At 26.3% G+C, this 20,480-nt stretch overlaps 1 protein-coding gene and 1 non-coding gene across 2 annotated transcripts in view; both read right to left on the reverse strand.

Annotated features, from left to right (window-relative positions):
- The window catches only part of LOC105844205 (uncharacterized protein C7orf50 homolog), a 13,644-nt gene extending 12,224 nt beyond the window's left edge, over positions 1-1,420 (reverse strand). The window contains exon 1 of the transcript XR_010640101.1: positions 1,138-1,420. This is a non-coding gene — a transcript (uncharacterized protein C7orf50 homolog). The remainder of the gene's footprint in view (positions 1-1,137) is intronic.
- A 1,266-nt stretch (positions 1,421-2,686) lies between these two features.
- The window catches only part of LOC136083798 (ragulator complex protein LAMTOR2-like), a 30,348-nt gene continuing 12,554 nt past the window's right edge, over positions 2,687-20,480 (reverse strand). The window contains exons 2-4 of the mRNA XM_065803604.1: positions 5,717-5,882; positions 2,926-3,015; positions 2,687-2,807 (exon numbers count right to left, since the gene is read on the reverse strand). Of these exons, the coding sequence (XP_065659676.1) occupies positions 2,751-2,807; positions 2,926-3,015; positions 5,717-5,882 (313 nt within the window). The 3' untranslated portion in view covers positions 2,687-2,750. The remainder of the gene's footprint in view (positions 2,808-2,925; positions 3,016-5,716; positions 5,883-20,480) is intronic.

The following is a 20,480-nucleotide window of genomic DNA, read 5'->3' on the forward strand; positions in this document are numbered from 1 at the left end:
ATATATATATATATATATATGTATATATACACCTTATATATATAAAGATATATATATATATATAAACATTATATATATAAACATATATATATATATATATATATATATATATATATATATATATATATATATATATATATATATATATATATATATATATATATGTATATATACACCTTATATATACAAACCTTATTGGAAGTGATTTAGTTTAAAAATATAGTATATGCCAGTATTAAATAAATAGTAAATGTATTTTATAATATTTTTATAATAAAAAGTATTATTATAAATATTTTTACTAGTCCTGGCTATCAACCCCTGATAAATCTTATAAGTTTTCTGGGGCCGGGTTTGTAATTAAGTCCCATTTTTAGCCAGGGCACCAATCACTAACTAGATAAAATATATACTTATTTTAAAGACCTATATAAGAATTGGACACTATGTTCTGCCTTTGGAATTTTTTTTTTTTTTGATTTTCTCATTAGAAAATCAAAAATGTTTTTCATAAGCCACTGAGTAATAAAATATCTTGTTGCGAGCATAAATATTACTATTTTACATATATTTGAAGATCCTAAAACTTATTTCTTTATTTTTACAACAGATTCCTTTTCTGCGATATTTAATCCAATATATACCATTTAAATAATAAAAATATTTATTAAATAAATGTAAAATCCCTGGCAGGCATTTGAAACATCAAACATATTTGGCCAAAAATCAGGCTGGCAGAACACTAAAAACTAGCAAAAATAATTTTATTATAAATATATTTGTATGAACAGCCTATTTCTAAATCATGTAGATTTAAAAACAAAAATAATGTAGATTAACCATAAACATTGATACATGTTATAAACACTTTATTTTTAATTGAAATTTACAATATATTTTATATATATACATATATACAATTACTCAGGCTAATATCAGCAATAAGTGCGAAAGTTTTTCATAGAAAGGTAAGCTAGGGTATTAAGTGTTTATTTATAAAAAAAAAAAAAGTGATACCAGAGCAATTTATAAATTTATATAAAAAGTAAGTTCAGTATTCAAAAAAAAAATTTTTAAATACTAAAATTGTTTTTTTTGAAATGGCATATATAAGCTACATAAAAAAATATAAAAAACCTGCGATTTATTATACATATTTTGTAGCAACCACACTTGACGAACTTTCTGAAACTTCCATTCGGTTTTATTATCATTCCATTGAAGCAAATACAGGATAGCAGGATGAATTTCTTTTTCTATGTTTTTTGCATCTTCTAAAGCAACTTTAACTTTCTTTTTTTTATGAAGAACTGGACTTTTAATTTTTAAAAGATTGTTAACTTCACTTTGATCATAACAAAAAGTATCATCTCTAATTTTGCATTCTCTTTTTTTGATTTTCATTTATAAATGAATGACTACATAAAGTTAATACAATAAATATAAAATTTATATTTATATTAAATCATCATCATCATCATCATCATCATCATCATCATCATCATCATCATCATCATCATCATCATCATCATCATCATCATCATCATCATCATCATCATCATCATCATCATCATCATCATCATCATCATCATCATCACTATTATTGTCCTCATATTACACTGCATTTGTTTGTAATACTTAGATTTTTAATAAAAATAACAAAGTTATGGTAAAATTCAAGATCATCCAATCTTTTTTGAAATCTCACTAAATTTAAATTTGAAATCTCACTAAATTCAGTTTGATAAAAAGAAACATTAAATTAAGTGTTATCAATAAAAACAACACCAGTTAGCTGTTTTAAATTTATAATTTCAATTTTTTTTTTTTTTTCATTATTTTATGCTAAAGAAATGTTTCTAAATCAAACAAATTAGTTTGAAGGGCAAGTAAATCAGCTAACAAGATCAAGTAAATCAGCTAAAAAAACTTGTATTTGTATCTAAAAGGTGAACATATATTTGGTTTAAGCAAGTTCCTAGAAGCATATTTAGCAAAGTTTCAGTATTGAGTCTTTGCTAAATATGCCAACTATAGTTGAAGTTCTCTTTCTCATACTTTTGTTGAAAATTCTATTTCTTCCTAAATTGAATATACAGCAAAATATCAAAATTTATTTCATTTGAAATGGTATTCAAAACTATCCTTAAAGAGCAGGGAAGTCATATAATGTTAAATGACACAATAGGTCTGTTTTGTACCGCATTTAATGTAAAACTTTTTTATTATTTATAATATTTCAATACCTAATATTTTAATATATTAAGTACTTTCAATGAAATATATATATATATATATATATATATATATATATATATATATATATATATATATAGAGGTGTGTGTAACAAATAACTATTAGTAATAAACAAAATATTATAAAAAAAAAAAAAATTTAAAAAGTTATTAATAGTAAATAAGCTAAAAAATATTAAGTGCACTTTCATGTGGAAATTTCCTTATATTTAAATAATATTTGAAGCGGTACATAAAACAAAGTTGCTTATAATGCATTTTGATAATAAACTATATATATAATATATATATATATATATATATATATATATATATATACATATATATTATATATATATATAACTAATAACAGGAGTGATTGAATATATCAATTATTTGTTTCAAAATATGTAAATATAAAAATTAATTCAAAATTTATAAGAAAATAACATAATTCATAAAATATTATTCTCATTAGAAAACAAAAATTTATCATGGTTCATGTTTCCAGTTAATCATTGATTCATTGATGCTGATAAAGGTTCCTTTAGGTGTTCTGCAAGAGTATCCAACTAAAATTAAATGTTTCAAAAACTGTAAACCAAGTAAATTCAAATTGATGCAAAACTTTAATTTTAATCCAAAACTTTACTTAATAATGTTAAATGGTTAATTGAAATTAAAACATACTTTAAGTTTTAGCAATCCAAAACCAACGGTCTCCTCTGCATAGATACATATTAACGCTGCAGATACTTTTGTAACAGCAACTTTACCTTCCTAATATATGTAAATTATCATTAAAATTTTAGTTTAATGATTCCAAATATGTTTGGCTACTTAGTTTTAGTTTGAGGCCTGAGACCAAGAGAATCCAATTAAATAAGTTATTTTATTTCACTTGTAGGATTTAATAGCAAATAAACCTGGTAAAATAAACTTATTTAAAAAATAGTTTTTAGTATTATTAATGTAGCAATGGATAAATGGCTAAAGCTATATATATATATATATATATATATATATATATATATATATATATTTATATATATATATATACACTTTAAACTAGAGTGGAAGCTTATAAGGTGCACAAACCCTTGTTTTATATGCAAAAAAAATTTTCTTAAACTTAAAAGCTGAAAAATATCAAAGTATTAACAGTGCCATATTTCTCATGGATGGTGTCTCTGTTTGAACTTTTGGTGCGCATTGCCAAGGCCACATTTGGAGCCCTTTGTTACAACCTAGGGTTTATTAATAGTAAGGAGGCAACTGCTTGGGCTATTAAACAGTGCTCTGAGTACTATCTATGCTTTGAGTCAAGTTCTTTAACAAATTTAAAAATGACAAACTATCAAAAACAATAAAACACAAAAAACCATCGTCATCACCAAGTTCTCTAAACCTATCATTCACTAATATTTATGGTCTTCGAAGTAACTTTTCTTCTGTTTAGTCTTATCTCTTGCAAAGTCTACCAGACCTACTTGCTCTTTACAAGACTAATTTGAGTTCACCTGTCTCATCTTGTGATCTTAGTGTTGATGGTTATCTTCCTTTAATTCGTAAAGACTACAATAGTCAAATGCTTGGCCTGGGCATTTACATTCATAAGAATTCACCCAATTGTCAGGAAACTAGATTTGAATCCACAGACTATTCTTTTATGTGCTTTCATTTAGCACCACTTCACTCTATCACTTTTCTCTTTGTTCTATATCACTCTCATTCATCTCAAGACTGTACTCATTTTAATGTTTTTTCTGATCATATTGACCAAGCCCTCTCTCTTTATCCATCAGACAATATTGTTGTTGTCGGTGACTTTAATGGTCATCACACTGAATGGCTTGACTCTAATGTAAGTGACTCTACAGGCATTAAAGCCGACAACTTTTGCCTTTCTCAATCCCTTACTCTAAATAGTCAATTTTCCAACTTGCGTTCCAGACAACCCCAATCATTTACCTTCTCTACTCGCTTTTTTGTTTTGTTTCTGATCCTAGTCAGTGCTCAGTTTCTCCATATTCACCCTTCAGCGCGTCTGATCATGGTTTGATCTCTTTAAAACTATTAACTCAGTCTTTTTCATCATCAGAATCCCCCTATCATCATACCTCTTACAATTACCTTAAAGCTGACTGGGACTCTTTCAGTGATTTTCTTCGTGATGGCCCTTGTGTAGAAATATTTGGTCTTCCTGTCGACAAATGTGCTTCTTACATAACTTCATGGATTTAGGCTGGCATGGAATCTTTTATTCCCTCTCGATAATTCACACTGTGCTGCTGTAATTGCTAATCGAAACCGTTTATTACTTCTGTTTATTACTGCTAGAAACCATTGTAAAAAGGTTTTGTCTCACGCCAAACCTCGCTATTCTTAGGTCATGAAATCTTGTATTTCATCACAAAAATTAGGCTCTTGTGACTTCTGGAGAATCTTTAATAGTATCGATAATAAGGGCAAATCTGTAATTTCACCTCTCTCGTATGGTTCAGACTTTGTCACCTTTGTGCTAATATAAATTTGTTTGGGCAGAAATTTGGGGGCCATACTAGTATACAGGCATCAAAATCGACCTGGATACATCGCTGGTCCTTGATTATTTCTCTATACATGTTTTTGTCCATAGTGTCTTAATCTTGATAGATTGGACCTACTCTATTATGGCTAAAACATGACCAAACCATTATTGAGCCACCACCATGCTTCACTGTAGGAACCTGGTACTTAACTTCATTTCAGTGACTTACTGTACGTTGAACATATTTAATACCTTCAGAGCTGAAAATTAAAAAATTTGACTCATTATTCCATAGTATTTTTTACCATTGCTGTGCTGCCCAAATTAAATATTCTGTGCAAATTTCAGTCATGCCCTAAATTTTTTGCAGATACAAAAGGTTTTTTACCGGGAGGGCAACCAAAAGGGTTAATTTGTATTTAGCGATACTTCACTGTTGCATAAAAATAGGAAATTTGATTTGACTGTTTAAACTCATTATGGATTTTTTTAGAACTCTAGTGCGGAACAGATTTAGACAATCTATAATATTACCTTGACAAAATGTTTTTGGTTTTGGCCTTCCTGACTTCGGCAATGCTTGGAAATGATTCCACTGTCAAAAAACTTTTAATGCATAGCCAACTGTTGATTGTGGAATATTCATTTCTATTAAAATTTGTCTCAAGGTCTTACTGTTATTAGATGGTTGTATAATTAACTTATGCACAGTTTCTGGTAAATATTTATTATGCCCCATTTTGAATCATTGATTATGGAATATTTTTATAAAAGTATGCATTCAGAAAAAGTTTAGTTTTAAAACAAAAGTTTTTAAAGTTATCGGAATTGAGGTTTTCCATCAACTTTTTAGCCAATTATTTCCATTCCTTTTTTAAAATTTTGAGGAATTACTCCCAAATGTGTGTGTTTTTTTTCTTTCTATAATTGTACTTACTTCAAAACTTTTACCTGACAATCCATGAACATATATTGCAGACCTTCATTATGGAATGCCATTTTCCCACCTTTCTCATACGCAGACCATATGTTAGATGAAACAGCAGCAGTAATCATTTTATCTTTGTGAACATCAGATCCAGAATATGCCAGTAAAGAACCCTCATTATTAAGTAGCCTAATAAATTAATAAATTTTAAATATATAAAGCATAGAAGATGTAGACCATGAAAAGCACTTTGATATTCACAATATAATTTAATTTTTATTATATATTGTAAAATTGCCTATGTTCGGTCACCATGTAACTTAGGTCATTTAAGAAAAAATATAAAAAAAGCATGCAATACTCAAATTTTATAAACTTTCTTTTCTTGAATAATAATTGCTATTACTTCGTAAATATAAATCTATAAAAAAATTTTAACATTTGTTTGCAACCTGCTGAAACAAGTCTTTAGCAAAACAACAATTTGAAAAAAGGCATACTAATAAAATCTAAAATAAGCAAAGTATTAAAATAAATGACCAGATTTAACTTGGATTTTATTAGGAATCAGCAAATTAATAATATTTACACAAAAAAAAATTATTGTTTGAATATTAACTACTTTTTTTATGAAAACTAGTGAAATTTTGAAATCTCAAACTTCGGTCATTCATGGATAAATAACAAAGGAGACAATTAGCAGGAATGTTGTAAAATTTTGACATGTTAAAAAAGTGACTTGGTGAATATGAACTTGTGTTGCGATTGCATAAATTTACAAGTAGTAAATTTTGACATTTTTATAATGGATACTCACTATGGCATTTTATTTGAATAAAGAATTTGTTTATAATTTTAAAATTAACCTGCTTTAAAATAAAATTTACCGGTCAATTTGCATCAGAAAGCTCAGATGGCTCATAGCTTTGAAGGCTGTGGATAAAGGTATGAGTAAATATAAAGCAGCTATAACATTTGACTTTAAAAAATCAACTTTTTCGAGAAGTAACGGCAAACATACTAAAAAAATGGCAAACCAATGTAGTTTAGCAAAAACATTGAGGACATTTCAGTAAAAATTTTAATATTTATGAGATATCGGTTTTAGTTAGACTAGACTTGAAGTACTGTGTGTTGTTAATAACTACTTGGTTAATTCAAATCAAATGTGTTTTAATGACCACGAAGTTACAATTGCCTGGTATTACTAATTTAATAGACCTCATTGTGACCCAACCAGGCACTATTGATTGATGGTATATATTAAAATTATATGTTTATATATTTTGTAATAAATTGTTTTTTAATTAAAAAAAAGGCGCAACTTTTAAAAGGTAAAATTCAATTTGATTGTAATGTTTAAAAATTATCCTTTTTTTATAAACTGCTTAATTTATAGCATTTTAATAAGGGATCATCTATAAATTAAGTAACGCAAACTTTCACAATAAACAAAATAATGAAAGATCAAAAGTTTTCTCTAGCAGAGTCTTAGTTTAAATAAAAATAAAAATAGCCCATTAAGCTTAATGAAAACCACCTCGTAAAAAACCTTGATATCTCCTTCTTCTGTTTTTAAAATATATTTTGCATTGTGTAATTTATGGAATATCTCTAACCTACTTTAGAATTTTTAAAAATTTTTAAATCAAGGTTTGCACAAGTTTCTGATAAGTATAATACATGGATTCGCAACTAAGCCGTTCCACATTTTTCATTGCGATGAATCTGGTCATCAATGTGATGAAGGCAAATTTAAGATGTCGAAAAGGTTCAAAAAGGGCCTGAGAAAGTTTGCAGTAGCAACGAAAAGTCACAATAATTATTGTTTGTTGTGATGCTTTTGGGACATTCTTGCCTGTTCATGTTTTATTTCAAGGCCAAAGGTACTTAAGATGAATTTGGGTATTTATTTTAAGAAGCATTTAAAACAGATGTGAGAAGAATCCGGAAAACTCAGCATTAAAAATTACTATATAATTATTTGAATTTTTAGATTGATGTCAAAATGGCTTCTAACTCAGGACAGGCCAAACAATGCTACCTATGGTGTCACGCAATCTAGCAGGATGGAAGAATCTGCTTTTGCTGGATGGTTTGAAAAGACATTTGTCCCACATAGTCGCGAGCTTGAAGGATTCAAAGATTTTTTTTTTGATGACCATGCCTGACATGTAATGCTGGAACTAGTTCGCTTCATAAAAGAGGAGAATATTATTATTTTTAAGCTACGACTCATACATCTCACGTGCTACAGCTACTTATTGTAGGCGTATTCAAGACAGTAAAAATTAAATGGCGGGGAATCCTAAACAAACATTTCGAACCTAGCTACACTGGGTTGCTCAAACAGCTTATTGACCAAAGCTTCTTTAACAACAATGTGCGTTCCGGTTTCAAAGCAACAGGTATTTTTCCTTTGTGTCGGGAAAAAATAACTAATGAAAAATTAGCTATTGGATCAATTTTTGTGCAAAGTACTCAAACATTACCAACACTGCCTATACCAGTCACCATAATTCCAGAAAGCCCTTTAAGTATACAAAAGCTTAGAATTTCAAGCACACAAACTTCTTTTAGCTCATTTAAAAAATACCTCAACTAACATGCTGCACGACTGCTTGTGAGCATTTAAAGACATCAATTTTAAATGCTTTAAATGTTAGCCTGCCCAATGCTTCTGTACCAGAGTCAAAACTAAGTGTTTCTAATAATAACATGCCCCTCATTAAAAGTTACATTAAGACTTCTAAAGAAGCTTTGATAGAACTTACAAATAAGCAAATAATGGCACAAAATAAGAAGAATGAAATACAAGTTAGAAAAGTTTTGCGTGAAAAAACAAACAAACAAGAGGCTATTTCAATTAAGACTCAAAAACATTTGACAAAGGAAGCTGGTTTGTTTAACAAACATACTATAAAAAATAGAAACAACAACTAGTGGAGGTAATCAAAAATCTGACTATATCAAAATCCGAAGCAACATCCATATATCAAACCTGTAAATCTGATGGTTCGTTGAATTCAAAATAATGTCCAGCGTGTGACATTTTGGAGATAAAATTGTTGCGAATCCTGTGGCAATTGATTGTGTGGATCTTGTTGTTCTGCTTTGGTCAACAATATGTGCAAGAATTGCTAATAAACATACAAAGCTTATTTAAAACAAACTAGTTTTTTTTTGTTTAAAAAATTCTTTTCAACTTAATTGAAATATGTATTTTTTTTTTTAAATGTCTTTTTAATTGTATTAAAAAAAAGTGATAAAGGCCAAAGTAATAAAATAGTTGACTAATTATATTAAAATTAAAAAACAATACTATTTATACTTTAAAATGGCCTTTTTTTATGTGCTTGAGTTGTTTTCTTTGGCGCCACAAAAGACTTTTTAAAGTCTTTTGGGGCTCTGTGATAAGACCGTAAAGACTTCTTGGGGCACCTAAAAAAACATAAAAAAAAAACAACAACAACAAAACAGTATTTAAAAATTAGTTTTCATTATTCGTGACATGATGCGTTATTAGGATTTATATAGCAACTAAACTTATATGGTATTGAAAGATCATGTTCTCACTTGAAAAAAACAAATTTTCATTAAAGAAATTTTTATACAAAATAAATTAGATAATTCTTCAAAAACCTGTTTAAATCATCTTTACTTTTTTATTTTATAATTAATAAAAACATTTTATTATTAAGTTCTAGAAATTATTTATTACTAAAAATGTTAAAACTTCTTTTACTCTTTAACATTGCTATGTAACTTGTTGATGTTTCAGTTTTAATGACAACCTAGACAAAAAATGTTTCAACTGAAAAATCTCCAGATCTGCTAAAGATCCAAAAAAAAACTCTGAAAAGATCCACTAGGCCATTGCCAACTACTACTTATAATAATAGAATTTTCATATTTGATATTATATATTGAAGAAATGTATACTATAATAGTATAAAACTAATTATACAGTTTTAAAAGATTTATATTTTGCATTTATTTAAAATTATTCATGTTGGGAGCTACAACTATTTTTCATACTATACTACTACACATATACACATCTATTACAGTTATATATTTTTTAACTAATAACTTTTTTATTTCTTCATTTTATATTATCAGACACACAGTACACATTCTGAGCCACTATGAGATGGAAAATAATGGTTTCAGGTGTAAAGCCTACTGAGAAGAGGTCACACGCTTTCCCTCAGAAGGCTTGACAGTTTATTATTAGTTATGATAATTTGCATGTTTTAAAAATGCGCTGAAAAAACCAAACTAAACTTGAAGAAAAAAAACTTCATAAACTGAAGAAAAAAAAATCTTGACAAATGAGAAAATAAATAGAAGATGAAGATGGTGGAATAAATAGAAGATGAAAATAAATAGAAGATGGTGAACTTGATGGTGATAAATAGAAGAAGATGGTGAACTTGAAAAAATAAAACTACAAAAATATGTTTTTTTTAATTTAAAAGTATTTCACTCAATAGACTTACTAAAGATCAAAGTTTCAAATTTACTTAATCCAAACTTAATTACTTCCAAACTTAATTATATAAAAACTTTGAAACTTTGATATTTTGTTAATTAAATTTAAAATTCTAACTCGATATATTTAAATCCTTTTGACAGATAATTTTTTCAAATTTTTTATTCACTGAGTGAATAATTTTTATGTTTTATTCACTGAATAAATCAATAAAATAAAAAAAAGATTACTTAAAAGGATTTGAACCTGCATCCAATCTCGTATATGGCAAAAAAGGTTGCTTTTTAGAGCAGCACCCATTATTTATAAAAAAGAGAAAAAGATCCAACATTTGGATGGGACACATGGTGAAGGTTGGCTGCAAGTGCAGGCCCAACTATATTTATAATGCATTTTTGCACCTTGTCCAAAAAAGGAAGGGCATCATTCAAAGATCCACTTCAGATATGGCAACAGTATTCCATACAAGGACAGATTTGATCTTTAATTGTTGATCAAAGAGTTTTTACTAGATAGACATATAATCTTCTAGTAAAGATTTGTTAATATCAGGAATAATATAGAATGAAATGCTATTGTTTGACTTACGCCTGATAAAAATTTCGCTTTTGTTTGTCCTGCTGATCTACCTCTTCGCATATTTGTTCTGTGACTTATTTTTATAATTACATTAAGCCAAATCTTTTATTAAATTGTCTTTTTAGTTAAAACAATGTTTATTTAGAAAACATTAGTTATTAATCAATAATTATCAATTATTGTAAAAAACATATTCACTATTATTGTGAATTTTTTTGGTTTTGATAAAATAAAATAAAAAATTTAATAAACTTTTTATACTCAAAATTCCCAAAATGTATTTTAAAAAAATAACCTTTTAGTTTAAACATTTTCAACATATAAAGTTTACATTCAAAGTTTAAACTTTTTATCGTTTTTAATTTAATGTTTTTTAGTTAAAAAACTTTAAAATACATGATTTTAATTTAAATTAGAAATTTAAATTTTGAAGGAATGTCTTTTAGAAGTTTTCATCTTGAAAGAATATCATTGCAACTTTTTTTCTTAAAAATAATTTTTTCTTTGTATTTACAAACTAACAATAATACTAAGTCCATCATAAATTTAAATGTGAAAAAATAACCAAAAAACTTCATTTTTTTAAGATAAGGAAAAACACTTTTGTTTGAAAGAATTCTTTTTACAAAAGAAATAAAAACTTTTTCTTTCTTAATAATTCAAATTTTATAAATTATTACCACGAAAAGTTATTTTGACTTAAGTTTTATTTATAAACATAAATTATTTTTAAGAATATCTGTTTGGTAACTGATAAAATCTATTTATAAATTGTTCATACATATAAAAACAAAACAATAAACTGTGATAAAGCAAACAAAAGATTATGTACAAGTTTGTGTTGAGAAATAAAAAAAAAAGAATATAGGTATTTTACAAATACCTAATTTTTATTTCATAAATAATATTTGTTATATTATTATAATTACATAAGTTATGTTATTATATAGATATATTTGTTACATTGTTATATTTGTTATATTTGTTATACTGTTTAAAGTTATACTGTTTAAAAGATTTTTAAAACGGTTTATAAATAAATTTACTTAAAATGTGATATTTTAAATGCGCTAATGACACAGTTTAATTTTGAACGATGTAAACATATGAGCTTTGTTGAGTTATGGTTTTCCATTATGCAAAGAAATATTGCAAAAATATGCAAAGAGTATGTTGAGCTTAAGTCAAAGTATGCAATTATTAAAACAGGTAAATTGAAAACATGTGTAAAATAATTAAATAAATATAAATATGTATATCAAGGTATAAAATTATATAAGCATATCAAATAAATATGTAGAAGATGAATGATGTAATGTGAAAATATGTATATAATGATTAAAGCAGATAAAGAAAAATGAATGTATATAACAAAATATCAAATATGTTTATACCAAGGTATCAAAGTATGTTTATACCAAGGTATCAAAGTATGTTTATACCAAGGTATAAAAATATTAAATCAGTTAAAGATGTGAAAGAAGTCAACAAAGCATATGATTTTTTAAAATTTGTTGCAAAGAAGCGATTGATTTTATTTCTGTTATCTAATCATTTTTTGGGAAAATTGTCTTTGCAAGCAATTATAAATTTATAGCGTTTACTTAAAATTAACATGGTATTACAGTCTAGTTTACTTAAAATTTTATCAATAGCATAGAAATAGTGGTGATTAAATAAATGCTGTGAATGTTTTTATTTTTATTAAAAAAACAAACATTGGGAATGTTTTTAAAAACATTCCAGCCTATTTATTTACGCTTTTGTAACTTTTTAAAAAACAATAAATTTAATTAGTTTCCTCAAATAAATTTAATGGTTTTGACAGAAACTAAATTTTGTGTCCCTTAAACACACATTTTGTGTCCTTTAAACACACATTTTGTGTCCCAGATTTCTGATTTTCCCAGATTTCTGATTTTCCCAAAACTGATTTATTTGCAGGTATCTGAACTCCCTTATTTTTTCCTGATCTGGCAGACACCCTGTGTTATTAATACTTGTTATGTCGATAGTGGCATTTATATTTGTCTGTTATATAGTTGAATATTGTATGTTATATAATTATATATTGCCTTAGTTACTATGTTAGCTCACTGTAATATATAAATATGTTTGTGTTTTGTCTAAGCATCTGGCGTGGTGTTCACTGACGCGTAGGTTGCTATTTATATGTTTGTGTTCTGTCTGAACATCTGATACAGCATTTATCCACTCGTAAGTTCTTATCTGTATGTTTGCATTCCAGACCTTGTTAAGAAAAGTTTCTCTTTGGAATTTTACCTATAAAATGTTAAGTCTATCACCTACACATTAAGTCATAAAAAATTTTTTAAAATTAGATTAATTAAGCAGTGTTTTAAAACAGTTTGGTCTATTAAAACAGTTTAAAATAATTTGAAAAACATTAAGCAGTAATTGATTGTTGTAAAAGCATTTTCACCACAATAGTTAAGCAATATTTTTTTAAAATAAAAAATTAGAAAGTTAAATAAATTTTTCTACTTTCCATTTTTAAAAAAATTTTAAATCGAAGTTTTTTTTATTTTAAATGTAAGTTTTTTATTATATTATTAAATTTAAATTTATTTTATTAAATTTAAATTCTTTAAAAAACTTAAAAAGCTCTGTTTTAATTTTTTTCTTTTTTACTGCTAATTATCTAACAAAATTTTGAACTTTTGTTTTGGTGTTACCCATAAGCTTGCGCACAGAACAACAATTAAAACTATTTGATGCTTTTTAAATGACATTTTCAAATTTTTAACATTTCTGCATAGTTTTTTTGTGTTTTTGTTTTTATTTGTCATTTAACAATTACCTAGTACTTTGCAATAATTTTCAAATCTGAGCAGTTTGGAGAATTTGCTTCATCATCTTCAATAATTCATAAATTTCATAACAGTTACGCAATTTTTGTGGTTTGAAATCCTGAAAAACAAGTGTGTTTTGAACTTTTATAACAAAACAATGAGAAATATTTTTTTGGGCATTTACTATGAGAGTTTTGGTTTATTCATAAAACTGTTAACCAGTCTTGAAAACCTCCTTTCCTCAATTACCAGATTTGCGTTTGATCAATTTTGTTTGGAAAAAGTGTTAAGTAACTTGGTAGGAATATATTTATAGGCGTTAACTATTAGGGTAGGGATGTATTTACAACTTTTTTGCTATTAAATTGTAGCCTCTATTCAAATTATTAAAATATTTGTGCAAAGTATTTTTTCTAACGCTGTCTTCTTCTGTCATTTTTAAAACTTATTTTAAGTTAAATGGGAAAACTAAAACATTTTTTAGAAACAAAATACAAACACAATAAAAAAAATATTTATACAACCACTTAATAAAAATGACTATATATAATACTATATATAATACTGATTAAAAATGACTATATAGTTATTCTTTCACATTTATTTATAATTAGGTGAAATTAGGTAATCAACCATCAGAATTAGAAAAAAAAAAATCGACAATAATTAGCTGTCTCAATCTTTTGATGAGGTCGGCATCAGGTCCACAAAAAAAAACTTGATATAAAGGTCTTACCATAAAACATAGAAACAAGGTGGGCAATTTTTTGCTGACCTCAAACACTTTAAGGTCATTAGTTAGGTCAGCATTACCGAATGCTGACCCTAATTTCGAGGGTTGGGTATATAAATATCACCTAATTCCACCTAATTTCCCTAATTCTAAAGATTGTGATTATGATGGTCATCATCATCATAATCATTTAGTCCTCAATTAATGATGTCTCTATGATATAAACAATCTCAAGCATATTCTTTTCTGAACGAACAAGCTTCAGTTCATACTATAACTCTCCCCTAGTTTTCATACTTCTACCTCAAATAACTGGAATAGTAAGTATATCATACTTTGTTTGATATACTCGCTATTCCAAAATTCTGTCTAAGATCAATACTTCATTTTTTATCTTGGTAGAGTCACACTAGTTGGTCATCCAACTGAAAAGGACTTTTGTTCTAAACATATCTGAAGCTTTCAATAAAGTTTGACATGATTATCTTCTCCATAACTTATGCAACCTTCCAACTGAGTCCTCTTCTTTATGTCTTCTTGGATTATCATTAATTACTGAGGAATTAAATTCAAAAGTTTAATTCCAATGCTGGAATTCACCCCTTAGATTTTTACTTGATATTAAAAAGCTCTAAACAACTACTACAGATTGTTTTAAAATCTCATTGCATTGTATCAGAGAATTAACTAACTGAAAATGGAAAAGAGTGTATTAAAAGGTACTGATTTTTTTTAAAATAAAAGCATTGAATCTAATGAGTTTAAAAAATCAGTATTATCTATGTAACAGAAAAATTTCAAATTAACTTTTACATAGATGAAAAAATCCAGAGATTTTTTTCAATGAAGGGATTTTGTAATATATAATACAAATGTAAACAGGGGTGGAGGTGTGTGGCCACTGAAAGCATACAGGTGGGTAAAGGAGAAAAGGGGATCTCAAACCAGTTGTTTTACTGTGTACGTATTTATTATAATTATAAGGATGCTCCCTTATAAACCCTTTTTTCTCAATAAACTAGTATTAAAATACATGTTTTTATTTAATTAATTTCATTAAGGGACCAAAATATTTTTTTCATGCACCTTGATCCTATATATATATATATATGTATATGTATATGTATATGTATATATATATATATATATATATATGTATAAGCAGATGATGATTTATCCTTTTTTGAACAATTTTTTTGTTCAAATTGTCTAAAATTGAAAAAAAGCTTTATTCAGAGCCAGATCATATATACCTATTATAATAGGTAATTTTGTAGTGAGGGTTCTCCTTGATAAATAAATATGTAGGAATCTTAGACACATAATTGCCATTATTTTTTATTTAAACCATACTAATACTATATTTTTTTTTGGTTAAAATAAAGTGCAGTGAATTTAAAGTTATATAAAAGAGAGCATCAAACGTGCACAATATTACCATTTCTTATATTCTTGTATTAATGTATAACTTATCAAAATCTTAATTTAGGACTTTTAATATTAATAACTTACCTTCAAAACTGAATCAATGTAAACTAAACTTTTTTAAAAAAAAGTGACAGATATTTATAACACCCATAAATGAGACAATATTGTTTAAATCATACATAAATAGCTTGGACAAAAAATGATTTCAAAAACACTTCCTTATGTCCTATATAATGTAACAACACTTTATAATGGAATAAATACTAAATATTTGTGTTAACAACTGGTTGTTAACACAAATATTTAGTATTTATTATAATTTAGCACAAATATTTAGTGTTATCAATTAAAAAATGCTTGTTTAAATATGTGTTAGATGTTTGATACAAATATACGATGCATTTGAAAGAAAAAAAGTAATTTAAAAAAGTAAACTCATGTAGTTTTTTTTATGCTATAAAGTTTTACGAATAAAAATTTAAGGAAAAAAAATTCACACTAAACAAGTTTCATCAAATTATATAACAATCTGTTCATCATTTGTTTCAACAAATTATATAACAATTTGTTAAATCATTTGTTGGAGTTAAAATAATAGCTTTGATTTTGAGATCTATAAAAATTTTCAGGTCCAAATTTTCATTAAATTTTAATTAGCTAATTAAAACTTAATGCTTAAAAAAATAATCAATGCTTTAACAGCCTTAAGTTAAAAAAAAAAAAAAAATTGACACTGAAATTAAAAATTTTATATGATCAAAATTTTATATGAAGCCTACTTTTAAACTTAACTTTGGTATTAAGATATAGGCATTTAGTTAAGAGTTTTAAAAGTTATGACAAATTAAATAAAACAAACACTTAAAAAATAATTAAAAAAAATAGTTTAATGAGGAAATATTTTATTCAGCAATTACTTAGACTGTTATAAAGCCTTATAATACAAATAAAGCAAACGTTTTCTCATTACAAAAATGAAAAAACCAGTTACAATTAAAGATTTTTTAAAGGATGATAAAAACTGAAACCTAAAACATAATCTATTAATTTCGCAGTTAATTTATCTATAAAAAATATAAAAATAATATAAAAAAGTTTAATATTTGATACTATTAGAATAGAATGATAAATTTAAATACATAAATTTACATGATAGTTAATCATTATCAACAACAACAACAACAACAACACCACCACCACTATATTTTCTAACAAAATTATTACATTGGTTACATAAATAAATGCATTAATTTACTGGATGGTTTATTCTATAGCATGGCTGAAACAAGGAGAACAACCATGAACACGAAAAAACTCATAAAGGAGTAAACATTAAATCACCCAAAATTTAGGAAATTTTGAACCATGGGTCACATACTTTTTCAAACTTTTTTGACTGTTGCATATTACAAAGAAAAGCTCACCCAAAAAATTTTGGCCCAAAATGTTAAATGGTTCCCAAGATATTTTAATTTTAATATTGACCTGGTTTTACAAAATGACCCGGTTTTCATAACACTTTGAAAAAACATTTTTCTTAATAAAATGAGAAATAACAATGATAAAAATATGAAATAAAACATTTATAATGTTTTTTTGATGTAGAATTCAATAAAAGTACTAAAATGTAAGATCAGACTTGGTTGGGAAGCAACTCTCTCGCTTACTGACCACAGGAATAATATTTAGTTGAGAAAAACTAGCCAGATTTTTTAGTCGCTTTGAGAACATTTCAACAATAAATAAAAAAGCGCAATAAAGATTAATTGGACCGATGAGTGACAATAACAAAAAAAAACAAAAATAAAAAAAAAAAAACTAGGAAAATAAAATAACTTTTAATGCAAAAAAAATTAAAGCAAAAAAAATTACGTTTAGAACAAATATTTTCGAAACATTGCTCTTTAATAATTTTTTTTTTAAATTAAGCAACATTTTTTATATAAAGTGCTTATTAAGGAAACAAATGTTCTTTTATTTATCAAAGAGTATAATATAATTTTTATCTATATACTTGTGTCTTATTTTCAGTGCTGTATTAAGGAGGGTTGGGGTTAGAGGGGGCTATAGCCCTAGGCCCGCAATGTTAGGGGCCTTGAAATATTCAAGAAGACCTTTTTTTTTAGTTTGAAAAGTTTAACATATCTGAAACAATTCTTCTTAGTAAGATGAACAAATGAAATAATTAAATTATTGAGTTACTGTAGAAATTAAATTAACTAGATAGAAATTAACTAAAAAGGTTAAAAATACTTTATGAAGAGGAAGCAGAACTGCTTCACAATACTGCTAATGGATGATGTTTAGTAGTGGGCTTTTTAATTTTAACTAGTATTTAAAACAGAAAAAAGTAACTTTAAGTTAAAGTATAACGAGCTTGTAAAAACGGGGGTGGGGTGTAGTGGTGGGGAAGGAAGGGGGTCCGAAAGTTTCAATATTTATCTAGTATGTTTTTTAATTCTTAAGGCCGATTTTCACTTGAATTTTTTTTTAAGTTTGGAGAAATAACTTTTTTGTTGATAACAAGAAAAAATTAACAAACAGGGCAGGTGGCCTAATGAGCTTATGGTGGATGGTAAAATTTTCTAAAAAATTAATTAATAACCATCTGCCTCAACCACTTCTATTAAGTACTCGAGAGTACATAACATATATATTATTTACTTGTGTGTGTATGTTCTGTCGTGACCATAGGCGCGGTGCTTGTTCATCCGGGAGTTACTTTGTAAGCATGTTTGTGTTTAGTAACCAGAAACTTCTTGTATGTTTATTTCATAATCAGTTTTATTAACTTAGATGATTATTAATAATTTCATTGAAAACGCAATTATTGTAAAAAGGCTTTTTGCTTACAAAATAAATCGCAAAGATTACATTAGAATAAAAAATTGATACACAAAATTACATTTACTTAAAAAAAACATACTTTTTAAATAAAAAATAAGAATATACTAAAAAAATCTATGATATATGATAAACTTTCAAAATTTTGACAATTTAAAACATTTTTGTAAACAAATAATAACAGTTTAAAAGATTTACAGCTTTGCAGATGTGGCTCTGAGAATGAGCCACAAAATAGTAGTTTGTTTGATAATATATTCTTAAAACAATTTATGCTAGAAACCTCAAAACTTATTATATCTCAAATAATACAATTTTTAATTTTTAACATTGGAACAGAATACTCTAGAACTTTTTTTCGCTTAGTCAGCGTATTTTTTGAACTAATAGAATTAGTTTGTTTGTAGATTTGGCGGGTTTTTAGAGTTCGCGAATATTCTTTTTATTCTATCTCACTGTTTTTGAGAACATTCAAGTTTATGTATGTTTCCATGTATGTCCGTAAAACAAAAGTTTTTTGTTTTACGAACAAAACGGCTAAAAAATCTGGCTAGTTTTTCGCAACTAAATATTATTTTTGTGGTCAGTAGTCAAGAGTGATCGCTCCCGCTTCCCGACCAAGCCTGTAATATAATATATATTTTATTACATTTAAAAAACTCTTTATAAAAAGTAAATAAATAAAAAATCTTATTAAGATGTGTTCTATTAGTTTAATGACATCAGTTGCATGCAAAGACCAACTTGATGTTATTGAGTTTTCAAGAAATGAAGAAATAGTAATTATATAATTACGCTGTAACATTGAACTATCAAACTTAACAATATTATGTGAAAGACATATACAAAATATTTGAAAATGTATCCTATATGGCAGAAAGCTTGTTGTGGTCCATTCAATAAACATACAAAGAAAATCACCAATAAGTAGATTTAAAATTTAAATATTTTATTAATATTCTTTTTTAATATGTATTTTCCAAAACATAAAACTAAGTTTTAAACAAATGTGCAGAAATGATTTATATAATTCAATTACTTTTAGAAAATCTTGGTATAGTTACAGTAAAAGAGTCAAAAGTCATGATGAGAAATAGTTTGAATATTGCTTATGGGAAGAAATCTTTGGAAACCTTGTAAACAAAAGATTGTCAGAAAAGAAGATCTTAAAGAAGAAAAAAAAAGTAAGGATAAAAGAAATAATGATTTTCTAAGATCATGATTCAAAGAAAAAAGACTAGAGATCAATGAAGAACTCAAAAATCTTAATATATCTCCTTTAGAATCTAATTAACGGTCATTAAAATATATACTCTCAGAAGGAAAGCGAAAAGTTGGGCGTATCAATGAAATGAAAAAAACATTACTAAAAAAATTGAAAATAAAGTCAATGTTCTCTCAAAACTGTATTATGAAACAAATGGAATAAAAAAGAAAGCTGAAACCTTTGATAAAATTATGAGCTTGATAAAAGAAAAAATTCTATGTTCTGACAAAAGGACTATTATTTAACTTCTAACGATGACATGCCCAAGTTGGTTGAAATTAGAAGTACAAAATAACTTTGCAGTTCAGAATACCAAGCAAAAGTGGCTAGACAAATTTTTAATACAAAAGGATGCAGGTTCGACATAAATCACTCAAGTGATTTATGTCGAACTGTGTTTGTCAGCATTCAAAAGAACGTACATAAACAAAAAAACTGTTTTTGTAATATTGAAAAAAAAACTATATGTATTATCAGGGTGGCCACTCAAATTAGAAAACGAAATTCAATGACTTTTCCATGACTATTCTGTGACTCTTCATAAAGTTTTATGATAAATCACTAGAGTAATATATTCAGTACTCGTCATGCACTAAGCATGTGCAACTTGGTCATTATAAAACATGCA

Source organism: Hydra vulgaris, chromosome 08, assembly GCF_038396675.1.
Source record: "Hydra vulgaris chromosome 08, alternate assembly HydraT2T_AEP".
Taxonomy (NCBI): domain Eukaryota; kingdom Metazoa; phylum Cnidaria; class Hydrozoa; order Anthoathecata; family Hydridae; genus Hydra; species Hydra vulgaris.